The 23,109-nt window shown below is 36.3% G+C and overlaps 1 protein-coding gene across 2 annotated transcripts in view; it reads left to right on the forward strand.

Moving 5' to 3' along the window:
• LOC111172783 (CD302 antigen) overlaps positions 1-23,109 on the forward strand; it is a 132,958-nt gene that overhangs the window by 36,173 nt on the left and 73,676 nt on the right. For both annotated transcript variants that reach the window (XM_022569835.3, XM_022569832.2), the window contains exons 14-23: positions 7,873-7,954; positions 8,879-8,947; positions 11,372-11,486; positions 15,504-15,539; positions 15,934-16,109; positions 16,784-16,851; positions 17,133-17,212; positions 17,801-17,940; positions 19,982-20,087; positions 20,319-20,479. In XM_022569835.3, coding sequence (XP_022425543.1) covers positions 7,873-7,954; positions 8,879-8,947; positions 11,372-11,486; positions 15,504-15,539; positions 15,934-16,109; positions 16,784-16,851; positions 17,133-17,212; positions 17,801-17,940; positions 19,982-20,087; positions 20,319-20,479 — 1,033 coding nt within the window. The remainder of the gene's footprint in view (positions 1-7,872; positions 7,955-8,878; positions 8,948-11,371; positions 11,487-15,503; positions 15,540-15,933; positions 16,110-16,783; positions 16,852-17,132; positions 17,213-17,800; positions 17,941-19,981; positions 20,088-20,318; positions 20,480-23,109) is intronic.

A 23,109-nucleotide genomic window follows, 5' to 3' on the forward strand; every position in this document is an offset into this window, starting at 1 on the left:
GCTAAAAAAAAAAAAACCCTAACATTTCAAAGTGGTAAAATTATATAAGTTACATTAGAAGTGAAATCAAATCCCCTTCACCTAAAAATCCAGTGTTTTTTAAAAAAAAATTTATTGGAGTATAGTTGATTTACAATGTTGTGTTAGTTTCAGGTGTACAACAAAGTGAATCAGTTATACATATACATATATCCACTCTTTTTTAGATTCTTTTCCCAAATAGGTCATTACAGAGTATTGAGTAGAGTTCCCTGTGTTATACAGTACATCCTTATTAGTTATCCATTTTATATATAGTAGTGTGTATGTATCAATCCCAGTTCCCAATTTATTCCTTCCCCCACCCTTTCCCCTCCGGTAACCATAGGTTTATTTTCTACATCTGTGACTCTTATTTACAAAATAAACATTCAGTGTTTTTAAGAACTCTTTTGGCAAGTAAATCAAAACTGTATAGATGATAATAAAAACACTCATTCTGAAATTCATGAGATACAACCAAAGCTATAGCTGGAGGTACATTAATAGCTTTAAGGGCTTTATTTATTTATTTATTTATTTGCAGTATGTGGGCCTCTCACTGTTGTGGCCTCTCCCGTTGCGGAGCACAGACTCCGGATGCGCAGGCTCAGCGGCCATGGCTCACGGGCCCAGCCACCCCACGGCATGTGGGATTTTTCTGGACCGGGGCACAAACCCGTGTCCCCCGCATCTGCAGGTGGACTCTCAACCACTGCGCCACCAGGGAAGCCCAGGGCTTTAATTATTAAACAAAAATAATGAAAATAAGCATTCACCTAAAAGTTAAAATATTTATCAACATAAATAAAAGGAAACCATAAGAAAGAACCTAATAAAAATAAAAGTGAAATGAATGAATTAGAAACTAGAAAAGCAGTAGAACTGACAAATCCTCGAGTTTTATCTCTAGAAAAAAAACTACAAAGCAGAGGGAAAAAATCTACTGATGACTAAATCATGAAAACAAAAAAGAAAACAGATACTTAAAATGAAACCTAAGTAAGAGATTATAAAATCCTTTCAATGGAGAATTTTTTAATTGGTAAGAATCCTATGCATAATTCTGTGTTATTATAATGAAATTATTAAAGTGAACAATATCTAGGGAAATATAAATTAGTATATAATTGATTTAATAAGTGGAAACCCAGTATTCCAATAGCCATGGAAAAAATGGAAAAAGTTAACAAAGAATTTCTTCCAAGAAAAAGATAGGAACTACATATATGGTTCTATATGTGAACTCCTTCATATTTTAAAAAAGAGATCATTACCATGTATTTCAGTAGTACAACCAAGAGATTGTATTCCATTACATAGAAACTGGTGCAAGCATTCAGTTTATTTCACAAATAGTCTAATTCTGATATGACAACCTGTCAAAGATAGCACAAAGAATTATAGACCAACCTCATATCTAGACTTGAAAAAGTAAATACTAACAAGGGATACAATAAGAAACACAGATACCCTGCTTATTGCGTGCCAGATAATGTCCTAAGTATTTTCTACTAACTAATCCTTACAACGGCCTATGAGGTAGGTTACTATGCCCATTTTATCTAAATGGGGAGATGGAGACACAGAAGTAAAACAACTTGCCCAAGGTTATATAGTTAGTAAATAAAGGATCCAATATATGAACCCATTAGAGCCCGCTTTCTTAACTGACTGTGTTATAGTACCTCAAAATAACATGCCTTGATCATGTAGGATTTCTTCCAAGAGTACAAGGTTGGGCCAGTATTAGGAACTCTATATATCTAGTCAAATATGTGATCATCTTAATAGGTGCTGAAAATGCATCTGGTAAAATTCACGATTCATTCCTGGTTTTATATATAAATATATACTTAACATATTTAATTAATATAATTAACACATAATTTCTTATTAAATTAAAAATAGGAGTGTAGTTCAACCAATAGCCATATGACACTTAATGATTAAACATTAAATGCATTTCCATGAAAGTCAGAAAAAAGGTAAAGATGCCTAGTGTCATCATTTTTGTTGATCTTTGTTTGGAATTTATCCCCTGTTCATTAAGATTTTAAAAAAGAACATTACAACATGCAAGTATTTATAATGTATTAAGTGGGAAGAGAGGCAAATTATAAAAGAGTAGAAAATATACTGTTTACATCAAAAAGTAGACTGCAAAACTACGTCAGAAAAGATCATCGTTGTTACCTCTGGAAGATAAGATTTTGAATGCGTGTTTAAATGTTCGAACATTTTTCCACATTTTCCAGATTTGCATTAATATGCTAACGATTGTATTTTCTTCATTAAAGCAAGTAAAGTCTCACTACAGTGTGCTTGGAATCTGATGAAAAATACAATACATGCGTTCCATAAATAATCGTTTATTAAGCATCTGTTGTATAATTTCTAGTATTTTAGACTTCATTTTCTAGTATTAGAAATTAATATTCAAAATTTCATTGCACACTAAGCTAATTTGAATATACAAACTCTTAAGTTTCTTTTGAGGTGAGTGTTTCTTAGCTACTGCCCACAACCTTGAGAGTAGAGTATAATGAATGCAATATTCAGACCGAATCTTTCCAGACATACATTTATTAAACAGTCATTGAAGCAGGCAAAAAACATGTTATATAACCTGTCTTGTAAGCTTACAACATCCCGGTAGTCTGTCCTTTTAGGTTCCAGTGACCATCTTGCATGGAAGGCTCATTTGAGGTAAATGTGACAATGTTCCAGAAGCAGGATTCTTCTGTTCCCACTGTAGTTGGCATCAGGCAGTCCCAGTCACCTGACCCAATGACTGGACATGGGACCATTAAAAGATCAGGCCCCAGGGCTTCCCTGGTTACGCAGTGGTTAAGAATCCGCCTGCCAATGCATGGGACATGGGCTTGAGCTCTGGTGCAGGAAGATCCCACGTGCCGCGGAGCAACTAAGCCCGTGCGCTGTAACTACTGAGCCTGCGCTCTAGAGCCCGTGAGCCACACCTACTGAGCCTGCGCTCTAGAGCCCGTGCTCCACAACAAGAGAAGCCACCGCAGTGAGAAGCTTGTGTACTGCCACGACGAATAACCCCCGCTCGCCGCAACTAGAGAAAGCACGCGCACAGCAACAAAGACCCAATGCAGCCAAAAATAAATTAATAAAAATAAATAAATTTTTTTAAAAAAGAGGGATCAGGACACAGATCCATTTCCAGTTGTACAGGATACCAGCCTCACCAGATTCTCATACCCTTTCATGAAGAGTGAGAGTGTCCCTAAGTATTTTTGGCTATTCCTCATATCTTCAATTTTACCAGTGAGTGCCCATTTCTAAGATCATGCTGATTAACAAGCTTCTAAGTTTGCTGATATTAACCTATTTCTGACATTTACTCTGCTAACAACCAAAGTCTCAGGTACGGCTTTTGGACTGCAGTCTCCCTTGTGGTGGCTGCCTCTGGAACATAACCTTTGTAATACCCTGCTGACCCTCCCTGAAGAGAGAATTTCAGCTGGGCAGCTTGCTAGCCCCTAGATCTCAAGCTTGACACACACAATATCATACTGTCTAAGCTAAAGTATTTTTAAGGAAAATACTGACATAAACAAACTGGGTTTTGAATCAAGTTCCTAACCCAGCAAGAGATTAGGAACCTTTAAGTGGTTCAGGGAGCCATGGATAAGTACTAAGCAATGAGGTTGTGGATACAGTCAGCCCTCCATATCCACACGTTTCACATCTGCAGATTCAATCAACTTCAGATTGAAAATATTTGAAAAAAATTCTGGAAAGTTCCAAAAAGCAAAACTTGAATTTGCCTCATGTTGGCAACTATTTATGTAGTATTTACACTGTTTTAGGTATAATAAGTAATAAAAAATAACGTATACAGGAGGACATGTTTAGGTTACATGCAAATACTACATCATTTTATATAAGGGACTTGAGCATCTTTGGATTTTGGTATGAGGGAGGTCCTGGAACCAATCCCCTGTGGATACCAAGGGGCAACTGTATTTGTGGGAATCAGTTGATGAAAAATGGAATATCATATATGATATAAATGATCATTAAGAGCTTCTATATACAGAACAAATTACACTAGAAAACAAAAGTCTGAGAGGTAATTAAGGACTCTTTCTTGATTTTTTAATTTCTAATCACACTTGATGAGTTCTCCCCCTCAATTAAAAATTTAAAAATACAGGTTCATTATGTAAAATTGGGGAATGTAAAAAATGATAATGAAGAAAATTAAAATCACCTCAAATCCTAGCTCCTAGTTATAAACTTAGTTAACATTTTGTGTAAATCTTTTCCATTTTCTTCTATTCCTATCATATACTTTATTTTCTACAGAATATACAATGTTTAGGTTTTTTTCTGATCACAGAGGAAATGTATATTGAATTTAGAAAACAGAAGAGGACAAAGGAAAAACACATCACCATAATCCTTTCACTCATAGGGACTATATTTTATTTGTACTCATCCTAGCAGCTGATATAGTGCCACGTATTAAGCAGACTGTAACGTCTGCTTAATACGTGCTCCATTAATAGATCATTTGCCCATGCTATATTTAGACAACATATTCTAAAACTTATTCAATATTATAACCATGGCTTGAAGGGAAGCAAGGAAGCCAGCCCATTTATATCAGAAAATGATTCTAAAGCTTATTCCTTGAACACCTTAGCTTTTTATTGCTCGGCAAGACGTCCATTGCCCAAATTGTGTTTTGCCTGCCAAGGAATAAGGTCAGATTACTGCTCTACTTCTCACAATCTAAGTTCCATGTCTCTGTATTTCAATGAAAAGGATTCATGGTGCACCAGATCATTAAGGCTCTAAAATCTTTGCAACTCTTAACAGCAGCCCACCAGGGAAAGCCATTGTAGAATGAAAGTAGTTTTAGGATTAGGGAAGAAAGCCTTGTTTGCAGTGCGATTGCTGCTGTATGCACTACCTCCAGTGATGTGGCATGAGTGGATTTGGATATAAATCTAAGGCTTTGCAGACTAAGTGCCCTCATCAAATAGTGTTTACCGGGGGTTATGGTTGAGGTGCTGTTTTCCTTAGGAACCAGATGCAGCAGGAAATTTGATTGAGAGTAGAAATTTTAACGCAAATACACAAAGTAACCTTTCGTGCAATGTCTTCTTAACCTCATAGCCTTCAACCCATATACTTAGTGTTTGGAGCAGAAGAAATTTATATACAGAGAGAAATTTTCAGTTTGATTTAATTCCTCAGTTATGATCCATTTCTTCCCACAAATTTTTTTCTTCCCTCGAATTTTTGAAAATCCACATTAGAGGTGTGCAACAATTAACGTGATTTCCAATTTCTTCTTCTCTTTATCTACCTACAGACAAATCAGGCCAAACCAGGAAGAAGTTACAAATGAGGAAATATTTTCCACCTCTTACCACACACAAAAAAAAAAACCCACAAGTAGCTACTATTTACTATATTTATAACCGAATAATAACTCTTGAAATGGAAGCTGAAAACTATAAAGGTCTGGGCTGCAATGAAGTTTAGTCTCAGAAAGTAGTGAAGATGAGAAGCTTTGGACAATGGGATAAACTTCTCTTTAGGAAACTGTTCTCTGGGATGCAGCAGAGGAGGCAGAAATGGTCTTGAAAGCAGAGGTTTCTAAGGGAAGATGGGGAGCTAAGAGCAGACTGAGTGGAAATGGTGGGGACAGACCCCTAAAGAAGCTTTCTGTGGGAGCTGCCTATAGAGTAAATGCAGATGGCAAACGATCTTTGATCATCTTCCAGTCGTACTGTTGATTGTGCAAAGAAGATAAAATATCTGATGCTTACTTTAGGGAAACACAAAATTCTGCACAAATTCTCCAGGCCCAAATACATAATCTACAAAAATTAGAAAGAAATGAAGTTTGAGGAAGCAAACTTGACCTCCTCTTTATTTTAGCTGTCTGACTTTAATTATAATGTATATGGCAATTATCTAGACCTGGTGGTTTAGAAATCCAGCAATCGGAAAGTATGATACATTTGGAAGTCTGTAGGAAAGCTCTGATTAGTTGAAGACACAAACTGCAAAATCCTTTTTTAGCTGCTAAATTCAAACTAGACTTAATTGTCTCCACTGGATTTATCTTAACTCTGCAAATTGGTAATCTTTCTTTCTGAAAGAAAACAGTAAAACAATAAAAACTGAAAGGGGACCGCCCTCATATTCCATTGCAGTAAGTTGAAAAGCTTGAGGTTGGTAAGGTGAAAAACATGCTTATTGATGTTAAAATATGAGGGAATGTTGAACAGAGGAAAGAGACGAAGAAAAGGAGTTATATCATTAAAAAGTGAGAAATTAATTTAAAATTAAGTTTGTTCCTGCCTTGGATTCACTGGCAAATATTTTTAAATGCAGACTTACTCTGTTTCCCAGCAGTCTTGTAACTGTACGTTCCATATGTTCCATAAATTCTCCTGAACTTGAGAGTAGGGTTTAACTTTAGATTTGGATTCTACCCCTTTTCTAATATGTGTTCTATTTATACTTAGCATTTATGTATGCATTGTTTTGCATATATAACATTCACTCATGTACTGGTGGTACATGACATATACAATCAGAAGTTTAAATTATATGGAAATAACCAGCATCACCAACCCACCACCCCCGCCAAAAAAAAAATTGCATGGTAAATGGTCTACTTTTTAAGGCCTAAGAAGTATACTATATTTTAGAGAGTATTTTCAAATGAAGTTAGAGGTGGAGAAATTTCTTACGGTTATAGCCCTTCAATTTATTGAAAATATCTCCCTGATTAGAGTATAAGTTTAATTGAGGGGAAGGGATCACTTACAATGTATATCCCTGCCTCTATATGTTGTTGTATGTATTCTTCCTTGGAATGCCTATCCTTTCTCTGCTCAGCCAACCTGAATACTGGCACGTGGTAAACACTTAGATTATGGCTCGAAAGAAATGTTGGCAATTCTTCAAAGACTGTCTTTTGTCCTATTAACTCTACAAAATGTTTCCTGACTTCCTACAGTCCACAGTGACCTCTCCTTTTTCCAAAATTTTTGTGGTGCTTAAAATGTATGCAAATTTTTATCATTTGATGTTTTTCAAAAATGGTCTCATATTTTCTTTGTTCATATATATCTTGTCTCCCTAACTAGTTTATATGCCACTTGAGGGTAGATATTATGTCTTGTACTTCTCTGTATCATCATTGCACATAGCTCAATGCCTTGTACATAAAAGCGTCATAGTTATGACGGTTAAATATATTCACTTAAGTGATTGCTTAATTATATTGCTCTGGTATAACCCATGGAGTTTGGTATTTAGAAAATATTGATACTTGAATGCTTGTTTTACTTTAAACTTAGTGGGCAGAGGGAATTAAATTTTTTTTTTAATCTCATTTAATAAAAGGTTAGCCAAGCCAAAGGTTAGCCAGGTTCTTCATTTTAAAGAAAAGATACTTGATAGTTATAGACAAATGCTTTAAGGAAATGCTATGGTTGTTTTTGTATCTGAAAACATTATCTAAAATTGAAGCTCTTCAGTAAAAGTTTTGAAATAATCATATACTTTTTTTCCCCTCCTAAGTTTTTCAAAGCAGAATAGTTTTTGCCTTTCATATGAAGAAAATAACATAAAATTTAGTTTAAAAAGGTCTGGTACTTTTTTGATAGCTACCCTGTAAATAGGGCTCAGTTTCATTTCAGGAGACTTGTTTATATAGCTTGAAACTGTGTTTCTCAGTTAGTGAGAAGGTCTTCTGAATAAGCTTACATGTCTTAAGCATTTTAGACATGTAGATGCTAAATGTTTTTGCCAAATGCTGTGCTCAAATTTTCTTAACACTTCCTTTTCACATAGTGACCAGCGTTGGCTTTGGATAGGTTTGAATAAAAGGAGCCCTGACTTACAAGGATCCTGGCAATGGAGTGATCATACACCAGTAAGTTTAATCTTTCTCGTTTAGGATAATATGGAAAGAGTATTTATTTCAATAACAAGAAAGTTGATTGTTAATTAATATAGCCATACAACCATTAAGTTATGTAGATGTATCTTTATTGAAATGGAAATAGATTCACATATATGAAGTGGGGAAAAATAAGTTACTAATCTCACTTTTATTAAAAAAATAACCATACACATAGTCTCTCTACATATAATCCAAAATACATAAAAATATAGATATATAAATATAGCGGTAATTTTGGGGTAGTAAAAGTGATTTTTTTTCTTTTTCTTTGTTTTTTTTCCTTTTTTTCATAATGAGCAACGTTTATTTTTATTATTTAAAAATATGAGTTATATAAAGAAAGAATTTTAATTGGAGGAAACAATTCAGGAGAACCTTAAAAAGTCCTTAAATATTATTTCAAATGTTTATATTATCCTAAGGAGAGGTTTTAGGTAACACTTAGAGGAGCAAATTATTCTCAGGTATTAAATATTTGCTCCACATTACCGTGTGTCAAGTCATTGTGTGTTCTTTCGAAATGTAAAATTCCTTGACTTCATTTTCAAATTGTAGCATATCCAAGAATAGTCAATCGAATAACTAACATTTCAACACATACATTTAAAAAAAGTATTTTGCAAGCTCCTGATTCTTTATGACTCCAACTGTGAACTTAATACATGATTAACCTCCACTTCTGAAACTGTAGCCTCCTTTGTTTGGAATCTGAAGACCTCATGGCATTTTATAAGTCCTCACGTGATTTAGCATCCTGACATAAAAAAGAAATGAAAAAGTTTTCCTCCCTTGGCATATGAACACACTTGAGTTATTAAAGCTGCCTAAATTACATCTAAATTGCAAATATTTATACATCAGTCTTAAATTATCAAGCCTCTCTTGTCTTTTAAGGTGTCTACTATTATCACGGCAAATGAGTTTCAGCAGGATTATGATATCAGAGACTGTGCTGCTGTCAAGGTCAGTACAATGCTGGAAAATCTGCATATTTAAAAAATAAATCTGGCAGTATGTGCAGTCAGGCAACAGATCCATGAAGTGCCTGTTGCGTGTGGAGCATGATATTGGGTGCAATGGGAGGTTAGAAGTACACCCATGGCCCAGCCCTCAAGCAACCTAACTGACACTTAATTTGAGAAGATAAAATTCATATTCAAGAAAGACGACTCTTGTTACTATGCAGTAATAAGCTCCAAATGAGTGGGCTGAGGAGGGCTAGTGAAACTCAGAAGAGGAAGTGATTTCTATTGCCTATTTCCAGAAAGAGGTGGGACCTCAATTGGACCTTTAAGGACGGATAGAGTTTGTACAGGTAGGATAGGGTAAGGCATAAAAGAAAGTGGGAGTGGAAGGGAGAGGCTAAGGCAGTGAGGGGAACAATGCAGATCAAGAAGTTTTAGTTGGTGCTGTGGTTGAAAACAAAGGTGGGAAGTTAGACTGATGCCAGGTTAAGGAGTTTGTGCATTTTTTTGGTAGGCAACAGAGCATGATTAACTGTTTTTGTCAAGAACTACGGAGGGTGTGAGAAGATTCATCTTGAGGCAGATTTCAAGATGCAAAAGATAGGACCAGAAGACATGGAAGACCAGTTAGGCCTCTTCCTTTGCAGACTTCATTTGTTTATTCGTTCCATAAGTAGTATGTTCAAGCAGTCTGTGATGCTCTGGGGGGGTCAACAATGACAAGATATAAAACAGTCGTTGTCTTCACAGAACTTACAGTCTCATAGGAGGTAAAGACAAGTAAAAGGGCAATTACAAGGGCTATGACAGACAAAGTGTAAGTTTTATGCAAGAACAAGAGTGTTCCAGGAGAGTAACAATGACAGTGATGATGGTTATGATACAGCAGCTAACACTTGTTGACTCGTGAGCCAGGTACAGTCATGTCACATATATTATCTCACTTAATACTTAAGCAACCTTGTCAGGTAGGTACTGTTACTGTATCCATCTCACGGGGAAGGAATATGAGCTCTGAGTAACTTACATGATTACAGAACTGAAATTTAAACCCAGGTGTATGGGTCTACTATGCTATGTATGGCATTTACAGAAACAGTCAGAACGGGTATTTGTTTATGGAGAAAATAGTAGTACATTTTAGTTTTAACTGATGTCTTGAATCCAGACTTGCAGTAAGAAATATGCTGTAGTAAGTTAGAATAAAGAAACTGGAGTTGAAGGAAAATGTTCATTAAAAAAAGAGTTCTCTAGTGGCCTAGTGGTTAGGATTCCGGGCTTTTACTGCCAGGGCCCAGGTTCAGTCCCTGGTCAGGGAACTGAGATCGCACAAGCCATGCAGCACAGCCAAAAAAAGAAAAAAAAAATCGCAAAGGGCCAAGAAGTGGATTTGAGGTGATTACCAACATTTTATAAAATGTAAGAGGATGAGGAGGAAGGAGACATCTAGAAAATATCTTTGCTATGTAAGCCCAAGAAAGAGATTCAGGAAGATGATTGACCAGAAACGTTGCACGAAGGTTGAGACCAAGTACTGAGAAGGCCATTGGAAAGTATTATTTCAAAGTAACTGTTTTAGTAAAACACTCTGTAGTATCATGCTGTTTTTATAGAATTCCCAGTTTAACAAATGAAAGAATGAAAACTTAATAGAAGTTTGTGAAGTTTCCAGAACACTGATGCAATAAACTACATTCTATGTAAGTTGTGTCCCTATGTGTGAAAAGATTGGAAGAACCTACCAAAAAAACTAAACAGAAGAGACACTGATCAGTAACAAGGCCAGCTAGGGCAGTGTCTGGAAGGAGAATCTTACCTCACCTGCCACCTTCTAACCCTCCAGAATGTTGCCCTTAAGAGATAGCAGTCCAAAAACTGATGGATGCTCCTACCAGGTCCTGTCCTCCCCTTTCCTTTCCCTGTTGCTTGCTGCCTGGAATTTGTAGAGAGCCATCTTAGACCACACAGAGGAGGGCAATATCCCAGAAACACAAAGCAATGCCAAAGGTGGAACTTGGGCCCCTGATGCCAGAGTTTTATGTCACTTTTCACAGATCTGCTATGATCACAGGCTGGTGTTTGGAAACCACTGAACCAAATATTCTTTTCTAGCTTGATCTTCCCAAAATTTAAAGTTGCAAGATTCTACAATTTCATATCAACAAAAAACAGAAAAAAACCCCCAGTAATTTGCATTTTGGACATAAACATGACCCTATGCTATATTTTATCAGTCCCTTTGAAGGCTCTTGCTTAGACTGTTACTGCTTAAACACTGCATTCTTTCATGTGTTCATTCATAAACATATATCCTAGGTGCTAGAGCTAAAGCAGAGTTAAAGACCACAGGGCTTACAGTTTAGTGTGTTGTATAAGGGCTGCATCAACTTGAAAATATTCTACAATCCTCTTCCTCCTTTAGGTCATTAATAGGCCATGGCGAAGAAGGTGGTATTTCTATGATGACAGAGAATTTATGTATTTAAGGCCTTTTGCTTGTGATACAAAACTTGAATGGATGTGCCAGATTCCAAAAGGTAAATGTAGTTATTCCTTTTCACAGTCTTCTCATGTGAACTTGTGAATGCTGAGCCAGAGTACCTAAGAGGGCATTTTAGTCTATAATTATAATTTCAAAAGCCTTTGACACTACAGTTAATATATTAAGCTCCATCCTGCCTGACTCCTACCCCTAGTAAGATGCTGCCCTATTGAAATTAGAGACGACCTTCCTCTTTTGTCATGAATGAAATTGTATAGGAGATAAAATTTAAGGCTAATTTAGGGAGATTAGGTCTTGGAATGAAGGATTATTTCAAGTGAAAGGAGAGACGAAATAGAGGGAATCATTTTAATTTTTATTGTGTTGCAAAATGAAGGACGAAATGAAGACAGGCTTGGGAAGAATGAAGCAGAAGTCAGGAAATCAAATGTGGGCAGGTCCCCAATCTAAATTTTACAATTTAGAAACAGTTTTCAGTGAGCTCAAAATTACTAGTAGTTTATCTCATTCAAATTCAGGAAACCAGTTAGCTTGATAGTAGAGCCTTTGGTGACAAAACAGAGAGAAAGGATAATAAATAGGTATCCTTTTGGTTTTTTTTTTGGGTTTTTTTTTTTTTTTTTTTTTTTCAGTACGCGGGCCTCTTACTGCCGTGGCCTCTCCCGTTGCGGAGCATAGGCTCCGGACGCGCAGGCTCAGCGGCCATGGCTCACGGGCCCAGCCGCTCCGCGGCATGCGGGACCTTCCCGGACCGGGACATGAACCTGCGTTCCCTGCATCGGCAGGCAGACTCTCAACCACTGCGCCACCAGGGAAGCCCCAATAGGTATCCTTTTACTTCACTTTTTAGTAGGAAAATGTCAAGGATGTATTACAGAAAATGTTAAGAAGATTTTAACTCCCAAATTATTTTTAAGCAGATATTAGATACGTTAAATTAATATAATGGTAAATGCACAGGAAGTTCCAAAATGAATTTCTGAACTGAATGTAAACAGATCATTGAAACTAAAGGGAATTCCTCATATAAGTTCTCAGAAACCCAAAGATTATCTCATGGAACTGCCCATTAGGAGATTGTTCTTCTTTCCTAAACAAAGCTACCATCTTGCCTTTAAAAGAGCTTCAGATGCAACATCCAGTGCAGTAACTGGAAAGTCTCTTTCACAGGACAAACTGGGGGGTCATTAATAAAAGGGGAATTGTGTGTGTGTGTTGATGGGGTTTTTCTTTTTTGTGTGTGTGGAATTTATTTTTATTTATTTATTTAAATTTGTTTATTTTTGGCTGCGTTGGGTCTTCGGTGCTGCATGCGGGCTTTCTCTAGTTGCAGCGAGCGGGGGCTGTTCTTCACTGCAGTGTGTGGGCTTCTCATTGCGGTGGCTTCTCTTGCTGTGGAGCATGGGCTCTAGGTGCGCAGGCTTCAGTAGTTGTCACGGGCTCAGTAGTTGTGGCTCATGGACTCTAGGGCACAGGCTCAGTAGTTGTGGCGCATGGGCTTAGTTGCTCCGCAGCATGTGGGATCTTCCCAGACCAGGGCTTGAACCCGTGTCCCCTGCATTGGCAGGCGGATTGTGAACCACTGCACCACCAGGGAAGTCCCTGATGGGGGTTTTCTAAAGGAGAAATTATACCTGAGTTAGTCCTGATTATTGATTAAACCTGAAAGAAGAAAAAAGGAAAACCAGCTTGGATACCTTTCAAGCAAGTGGCAAAGTAACTAATATATAATTAACTTGGACAATATCTCTGGCTTGAAGCATTAGTTGTGACACTCCTATTATTCTTTGGTATTTGGCATGCCACAGAGAGTGTCACTGCTCCCTCCAAAGTATGCTTTCACTGGTAGCTGTTCCCCTGCCTCATGTTTGAGTACTGAGGCAGACCCTAGAGTATACACCAGGAAAACCTTAGAAATGACAAACCAGTAACCACAGGAAATATTATGAAGAACATATGGTTTTATTTTTTCTTTTTAATGTATTTGTTATTTTAAACAAAAGAGAAGGGAATTAACTAGCTTAGCAAACATAAATCAGGTAACCAAATAAATAAATCTTTTAAATAATTGCACCCCTGCTCTCTCCAATACAGAAACAAAATTAAAAACGAAAGAACTTCCTGCCTCAGCCTATTTGCAGTCATTTGAAGCAATCAGTGATGGTTTGATCCAGGGTTTAAATGTTACATTAACTCCCCTTTGACAGTCCCTAAATTTCTGAGTTACAATGTGTCACATTCACTGGTTGGATATTTTCTTGGCTATTAGAACAGCCAAAGCCTGCTCAACTGGACACTTCTGTATTAATCTGTGTTTTCTGGTTTTCTTAAAGCAGTTTACCTCTTCAATAGCCCAAATCACCAAACCTTTTCTCTAGCTCTTGCCTTTTTTATTACCGCATACAGCTGGTTCTAATTAGTCCCCTCCTCTCTAAAAGGGATATTTTGACAACCTACTTTTTTTTTAATTATCATAATCACTATGGATATATATACTTTTTAAATATTCCTTTTTAGTTGCAAAAACAGTAGCAAAAATAAGGTTCATAAAAGTGTTTTTAGGAAAATGACCTATAAACACAACTTTTTTATATTGTGTTTCTTGATACCTTGTACACACATGCATGTTTGCAATCCTATGTAAAAAGGCACCTTTTAGGGCTTCCCTGGTGGCGCAGTGGTTGAGAGTCCGCCTGCCGATGCAGGGGTCACAGGTTCTTGCCCCAGTCCGGGAGGATCCCACGTGCCGCGGAGCGGCTGGGCCCGTGAGCCATGGCCGCTGAGCCTGCGTGTCCGGAGCCTGTGCTCCGCAACGGGAGAGGCCGCAACAGTGAGAGGCCCGCGTACCGCAAAAAAAAAAGGCACCTTTTATTTTGCTTTTCTCACTAATTTAAAGAAATTTAAATGTTAGCCATAGCTTTCCCTCAACATACAAATGAACAGAGTTCTTTGACAAGATTACAAACAAGAAACTATGTCTATTTTTTTAACTGATGTGCAGCATTGTTAATGGAAATTATCCAACATACAGAGGACTGAGTTAGAGAGAAAAACCACACATGCTGGATATATAGGCAGTCCTCGAAGTAGGGTCCTCTCGTGCATTGGCCCTGATACAATAGCAAAATTAAGAACAGCTATTTTACCCTGTAATTTCTAAAATCCCTCAGATTATGTCTTTGGCTTGAAACCATGTGACCTATGACCAGAATAAAAAGGGAGAGGAAAGCAGCTAGCATCCTGAGAGGAGCTGTTCTGTGCCTGGCCCTGTGTGGGGTGCTTGCATAGGGGTGATCTTATATGATCTTTACATTGTCTTTGTGAGTTAGGTAGGAGAGTTTCATTTTTATAGAATAGAAAGTTGGGGCTCAGGGAGTTAAACAACGGATCCCAAGTAGCGCAGCAGCAGAGTCTGAGGGCATTTAGACACTGACTCACCCAACTTCAAAGACCATAATTCTTTGTACGGTACCATATTTCCGGCTGGGTGAATTTTATTATTTTCTTCCCAGTTTTGTCTCTCATTTTCTCAAAAGTTTCAGTACTGGATCACTGAACATTTTTTTCCAAGGATATCTTGGGAGGCAATAAACTCTACCAACCTAGGTGTATTCAAATTGCATTAGATGGAGACGTCGTTCCTGAATAACCTCATCCTACAGTGATGATTATTTTGGTGCATATTCCTTAGTGCTTCTATGTAATGTATACAATGTATTCATTTACTTATTTGTACTTTCTAATTATTATCTATACTTTATCCATCTAGTCTTCCTTTGTGACTTCTGTGATGTAAGGTAGAGAACTGCTAGTAATGCTGTATTAATATTTAACAAATCTGCCTTTTTGGTTGCCACAAAAACAACTTTAGTGTGGGCCCCACAAAATTCAGTGTTATGAAGTGATCTTAACATGAAAGGAGATGGTTTGGCCAGAAATGGACAAATCTCAGCCATACTGCAAGTCCTCTTGAGTTAGACTAAAGGCACTTATTAGTACGCCATGGTCTGTAATTGGATACTAAACTTAAGCCATTTGCTTTCTTATACAGGTCGTACTCCAAAAATGCCAGACTGGTACAATCCAGGTGAGTTAAGAAAACTAAAATTTATCCAGAGCTGCTTTTACCTTTTCAGTGACGTATTTAGTTAATTATTTAAGCCCAGGCCTAAGTGCCAGCTTCTTCTCTATCGTGTCTTCAAATGAGATGAAGTATCTCCATGCAGGGAAGGTGATTAGCTGGTGTGGGGTGAGACTCTGAAGCTGGATTTATCCTTCTCTGTGAGTACAGGAGGGTAACAGAGTCACTCACTGGCTCAGGAATCCTTGGTTGGATCCTTCCAGGCAGCACTGCCCTGGCCAAAGAGAGCCAGTAATCTAAATGGATTATCATTTATAAATAGTTTTGAAAAATAATCCATGTGGAGAGGGTGCAGTTTGGGTTATGCAGTCATAATTGTGCTATTTTTCTTCTTCTTTAGAGCGTGCTGGAATTCATGGACCTCCAGTTGTAATAGAAGGGAGTGAATATTGGTTTGTTGCTGATCCCCGTTTAAACTATGAAGAAGCCGTCCTGTATTGTGCTAGCAATCACAGCTCTCTGGCTAGTTTAACATCTTTTGCAGGACTAAGAGCCATCAAAAACAAAATAGCAAATGTAATTTAAAAGAATGTATTTTTTAATATTTTCTTATTTTTACATTTATTCTGTTAAAAAAATTTCAAAAATCTACAAAAGTTAAATGTTCCTCTCAAGTAAAATTTGCCTAACAACATACAAGTTCATCACTTCGGGTTAGAAAAGTTAAAAAGAATTGCTTAATGTTTTAAAACATTCAAGATTAATTATTAATGTCAGTTGGTAAGATGAGCTTCAACAGATAATATAAATTAGTCTAATTCCTTGTCACGTTTTTTACTAAAAGTTAACTTGGTAGTTAACTTGAGATTCTGTTTCTAATAATAACTAATTTTGCAAAATAGTTTTTTGGAGGAAAAATAATTTGTATATTTTAAAATTTATAACTAGTAGCAATAGGATACTATATGTCCAATTAATATATGTCCATAATTACAGTGACCATATTTTTTGTATGCAAAATAGGGCCTGTGAATATAAAAAGAGTTTCTAAACTACTTTTTTCTGTGAAAGGACCTGGTTTATTGTAATTTAGAGACCAAAGTAATGAATATCTGGAAATTATAGTGGTTTGTGGTTATGATGGGCCAGGGTATTAAATCAAAACTCTTCTAGAAAAGTCAGCACCTATAAGGATGGGTGTTTAGTTGTTTTTCGTTTTGTTTTGTTTTTGTGGGTTTTTTTTTTTTCAGATATCTGGCAATGAGGAGAAATGGTGGGTGAGAACTACTGACCAGCTATTAGAACGTCGTTTTTTGAGGTATGTGACATCCTTGATGGTGCCTTTGTAAAGTTATCGTTTAAAAGAAGCAGTCCCAAATCCCTTTTTACTAAATGGAGTACTGTTTATAATTAGTTTTGAACATTAATCCATAAACTACCTAGACTAGAGAAACCAAATCCTTTAGCAAATGAGCATCAAGAAAAAGTAGTATAAAATAATGGCCTAACATTAAATTTAGAATTAAAATTACTTCAGTAAAAAACAGAATGGAACATGTAACTACATTATGAGCTGACACATCTCTTATTTTCTTTCAGCTCACGACATCCATTTCATCACTTTCCTATAACATTTGGAGAGGAATGCTTTTACCTCTCTGCCAAGACTTGGTTTAGCGGTAAGGTTAATTCCAAATCCTTTAACGTTAATTATGTAATATGTGAACTTCAGGTTCAATTACTAGCTTAATCTTGCTTTCCTTTTGATTATATGTTTGGTAGCTTTGTCATATTCTGATTTATTGCTGATGACAGTAGATCAAGTTCCAAATGCAAATAAAGGTGCTTTTCACTGTGAATATTTTGACTTCCTTTATCCTAAAGCAGTTACTTAGAAATAAACTGACCACTTTCATAACCAATAAGGATATAGACAAATTCACAAAGATGAACAGGCAGCAATTCTAAAGTATAGTTTAGGTCCCTTTCCCCCTCATTAGCCTTCTTCAACTCTATTTCCTGCCATCAGGAACCATAGTAACTGTGTGTGTACCAAGTATGTTCATTTTTATAGGCAATATTTGTATGCTACAACTTACTAATATGAGTGATAATAATAGAAGACAAAAATAGCTAGGGAAGAAAAGGAATATCTTTTAACCATTTGGGAAAGATTGATTTAAAGAGACTTTCTTCACTACTGGATGGTTTTAAAATGCGCTGAATGGAAAATTCTCACCACAGTAATCCTGCTTTTCATTTCTCAGACATAAATAAACCAGCAGACTGTAGTACCAAGTTGCCCTTCGTCTGTGAAAAATACAATGTATCTTCATTAGAGAAATATAGTCCAGATTCTGCCGCTAAAATACAGTGCTCTGGGGATTGGATTACTTTTCAGAATAAGGTAAAAAGAGAATTGCTACGTTGTGCAAATGATGATTGCTTTCATGATGGTCATATGGCCTGTGGCAGAATGGCATCCCACCAAGTAACTTCACTAAGATAGACTCTGCATATTTCAGTATCTCACCTGATTCTCTACATTTTCAGAAACGAAGTTAACTCTCAGGTTAATCACGCGTACAGGTCTTTCAGAGTACCGTGTTCCTGTTCTGTTGGTACTGACACTTAAACTGCCAAAGCTGATCTTTCAGTGAATAGTAATATATTGACTAGTCAGGACTATCTCTTTGGCTTGTAGGAAACTGGCTTAATTTCTGGCTGATAAATTTTCCCCCTTAAGGAAAACATCCAAGCAGCATTTACCAATCAAATTAGACCAGCATTTCCCAAACTACTTTTTGGGAATATTCACATATGCTAACAAAATGTTAATCATTGATGTTGCTTCCAGAGCAGGGTTTATGATTAAATAGCTTTGGGAAATGCCACATTCTATATTTGCTTCCTTGAGATGCACAATTCATATTGGTGTATGTATCCCTTAGGAAATGCATTTGGCTGCTAAAAAGATTACTATAGTATGCTAAAACATTTATTCTCTCAGATAAAAGAAGTTTGAAGATAAGCAGGCTGGGGTTGGTATGAAAGCTCTTTGGTCTTCAAAACCAGGCTTCCTTTGTCTTTCTGCTCTGCCATCCTCAACTTATGGCCTCCAAGCTCAAGTTCAGGGTGTTCTCTCTAGAGTCTTTTCTAGAAGCCACCCAATGACTTTATATTTCTCTGGCCATTCCAGTCTGTAAGGAGGCTGAAAAAAAAAAACCCATTTTATAGCATGTTTCAAGGAGCACAATTTGGGACATGTTACTCCACACTAACATGATCATAATATCAAGAAGAAAAAGGAAGAGATGTGTCTAACAGCTGAAAGCATCTGTAGTAAAGTTAAAATATTAGGGGTATATTTTGACTTTTTAAAATTTGGACAATCTTTTTCCCCCCCAAAGTACTAGATTAATTTACATAGTTGATGTAAATTTATGGTTTTTTGTTTGTTTTTATTGAAGTATAGTTGAATGAAAATATATTAGTTTCAGGTGTACAACATAGTGATCTGATATTTCTATAGATTACACACCATACAAAGTTATTATAAAATTACTGACTATATTCCCTTTGCTATGCATTACATCCCTGTGACTTATTTATTTTATAACTATTAGTTTGTATCTCTTAATCCCCTTCACCCCATTAAAATATCCTGTCAAGAGACAGGTGCATGATTTCTTTAAAAATGTGGTTTTTTTAATATAAGGTAATGATGAAGAATACATATTTGAAACCAAATGGAGCAGAGTCTAAATGCTGACCATACCATGCTATGGCTATTTCACTTATGGGTAAAGTTACTTAATGTCCTTGTGCCTCAGTTTTCCCATTTGTTGTGAGAATTAAATGAGATAATACTGTGCAAAGTGTTTTAGGAAGGAAGCACTCAATAAATGGGAGATTTTTTAAAAAGTAGCTCAAGGACTACTCTTCAGTTGCTTAAATTAAGTGTAGAGTTGCATTCTTGGGACTTCCCTGGTGGTCCAGTGGTAAAGAATCCACCTTACGATGCAGGTGACATGGGTTCACTCCCTTGTCAGGGACCTAAGATCCCACATGCCATGGGGGCAACTGAGCTTGCATGCCACAACTACTGAGCTCACGTGCCTCAACTAGAGCCCATGTGCCACAAACTACAGAGCCCACGCGCCCTGGAGCCCACGCGCCACAACTGGAGAGAAGCCTGAGTGCCGCAACGAAGAGCCCGCGTGCCGCAACTAAGACCTGACGCAGCCAAAAATAAGAAATAAAATAAATAATAAATAAATCTTTCAAAAAAAAGAGTGTAGATCTGCATTCTTTTGGTACTACTTTGTGAGTGTCTATATCTCACAAACAGAAAATTAGCAGCCTTCTAAAAGATGAGGCATTTTCTTCCTATGTGAGCTTTCCCATGTGTGGAAATCTTATACTTCATATGTGTTCTTTGTTTGCAGTGCTTTTTAAGGATCAAACCTAAGTCTGTTACATTTTCTGAAGCCAGCGATACTTGTCACACCTATGGTGGAACGCTTCCTTCAGTGCTGAGCCAGAGAGAACAAGGTAGCAGAATTGTTTCGTAAACATGTTTTATTCTGATCTGGAGGCCATGTTTGTGTTGGGAGGCTGTGGGGAATTAACACATACAAAGAACCTTATTAGATTACTTTTTACAGAGTAGGTGAAAGATTATTCTGGTAGTTAGATAAGCAAGAGGTATTCATTGACATTTTTAGTATATCTTTAATTTGAATAAGTCAAATGTTTTTTTTAAAAAAAAAATCTTCCTGACAGATTTTATTACATCCTTGCTTCCGGATATGGAAGCTACTTTATGGATTGGTTTGCGCTGGACTGCCTATGAGAAGATAAACAAATGGATGGATAACAGAGAGCTGACATACAGTAACTTTCACCCATTATTGGTTGGCCGGAGGCTGAGAATACCAACAAATGTAAGGTTGTTTTTTTTTAATCAGTAAACTACGTAGCTCTATGAAATACCTGAGTCTTCCACAAATTATTGGATTAAGAACAAGGGCCTATTTCATGAGTCGACTTATATGAAACGTCCAAATAGGCAAATCTATAAAGATAGAAAGTAGATTACTGGTTGCCAGAGGCTAAGAGGCTAGAAGGATTGGTGGTGATGGCCTAAAGCATATGGGATTTCTTTCTGGGGTGGTGAAAATGTTCTAAAATTGATTAGGGGTGATGGTTGCACAACTCTGTGAATATACTAAAAACTATAGAATATATGCTTTAAATCAATGACTTATACCATCTATGAACTGTATCAATAATGCTGTCACAAGAAGAAGAACAACAGAGCTTCCACAGCCTTCACGTAGATGCCCTAGTTTTTCATAGTAGTATCAGATTCCATAGCACTTATTTCATAACCATGTAAAGCCATCAATAGTGAGTTACAAATAGAAGCTAATATAAATGCTTTACTTATCATCTTGGAATTTGGAGCTGTCAGCCTCAGTCTCCTGAGGTTAAAAAGTACAAAATCTGTGGTTAGTGATCATTTTTCCCTAAGATCTAAATGTAAAGAAGCTATAGAATGGAAGAAGGCATTATATCAACAGTAGTTACCCTGTACCATGATATTGCTGCCCACTACTTCTGTCTTCCATATTTACTGGATACAAACCACCTTTTGCAAAAAAGGCAAAGGTTAAGAGATTAACTTTAAAGTTGAATTCCAAAAGTACATCCTAGACAATATCAACTGATATTCCTGATGCAATGGAACTTTGCTCAATGTTGACGTTGGTGGTAAAGGGAACTCTGCAACATGTGTAATTATGTACAAAGTAAATATCAAAATAATGCTTGGTTATTGTAGAACATTTGGAAGTTATAGAAGAGTAAACAAGATAAAGAAAAATATCAACCCTTATCCTGCTTATACTTAGGCTGGTAGCTTTTAACTCATGACCCATAGTAAGAAATAAATTTAAATTACCATTCAGCACATAGATATAAATATAATATTGAATTGAAACAAAAGTTTCAGGAAATAATACTTACCCTTAGAGCTTATATTTCTTTCTATTCTATTCTACTCTAGTCTGATCTAGTCTAGTCTAGTCAACCTATTCTCTGTGTTCTATCCTATTCTATTTCATTGTCACAAATAAGAATCAAGATCCACTGAACTGATTTCATGACCTACTAAATAAGTCTCGAACCATATTTGAATCCTGATCTAGGAAATCACAATGAATATTTCAGCATTTTTCTTCTAGGGCTTTTCTATACATTGTCTTCTTGACATAGATAAGATCATAGTATATATACTGTTGTATCTACTTTTCTCACTTAGTATTATATCATAAGTAGTTTCTTATGCCATTAAAAGATGTGCTTGATAAGCATTTTGATGGTTGCACAATATTTCTTGACAGATATACCATCATTTACCTAAACAATGCTGGGTATTTTGGCTGTTTCCAGTTTTGCATAATCCTTAATAGTGCTGCAATTAACATCTTCATGCATAATCTTTGCTGTATATTTCAGGTTACCTCCCTAAGATAGATTTAGGAAGTGATATAGCCAGATCAAAAAATATAAGTAGTTGTAAAACTCTGGTTACCAAATTGGTTTCCAGAAAGGTTTATGAGTTTATATTTTTGTCAGCAATATATTGTGATTACTTTTCTATTCATACCAGTGTATTAATAATTTCCAACACTTATTGAGCAGCTAATATGTGTCAGACACTCTGCTAATGCATCACATGCATTATTTCATTTAATCTGCACAATAGATGTGAAACAGTCTGTACTCCTCTCCTATCTTAGAAATGTGGAGACAAACAGAGAGAGTCATGTAACTTGCCAGAAATCATGCAGGGTATGCGTGCAGGGTCGGCATTTAAATCCAAGTCTGCAGAGTCAGCATTCTTAGCTTCTCTACTGCATTGCCTCTACTACAATGCTCTAAGGAGAATTATCTTTTTAAAATTCTTGCTAATTTGATAGTTTAAATGATATCATATTTTCATTTGTATTGCTCTGATTTCTAATGAAAACATATAAATTCAGTAATAATTTGAATTTCATCCAATGTGAATTTCTTATTCTTTGACAATTTATCAAAGCCTTCATGTATTTCTTATTGATTTTATGACTGTGTAAATATTAAGTGTGCTAACCCCGTGTTTCTTGCATTTATTGCAGATATTTTCACAGGTTTTTTTTTCTTTAGGTCTAATACCAAAAATATTACAGAAATAAGTTTTGATTTTTTTGATATGTGTTCAACTCTATTTCTTTTTTTCCCCTCCATTGCTTTTAGGTTAGAAAGTCCCTCATGTAAATGTTAGTTAAATGAATGCCTTTATTTTCTTCATTTTGTTTTATAGCTTGCTTTTTTGGTCTGACAATATGATACATCCATGGTATATGGCATATGTTGTCAATGGTTACTTAATCCTTTTCCCTAATCCTGGCCAATTGTCTAGCATCATTTGTTGTATATACTTCCATCTGTTAAAATCAATATAGAATGCCTTTTTTATCATATGTGAAGTGTGCATGTGTATGTATGTGTGTGTGTATGAGACATATTC

This window comes from Delphinapterus leucas, chromosome 8 (assembly GCF_059928025.1).
Source record: "Delphinapterus leucas isolate spDelLeu-1000000601 "Yukka" chromosome 8, BTC_Dleu_Yukka2, whole genome shotgun sequence".
Classification (NCBI taxonomy): domain Eukaryota; kingdom Metazoa; phylum Chordata; class Mammalia; order Artiodactyla; family Monodontidae; genus Delphinapterus; species Delphinapterus leucas.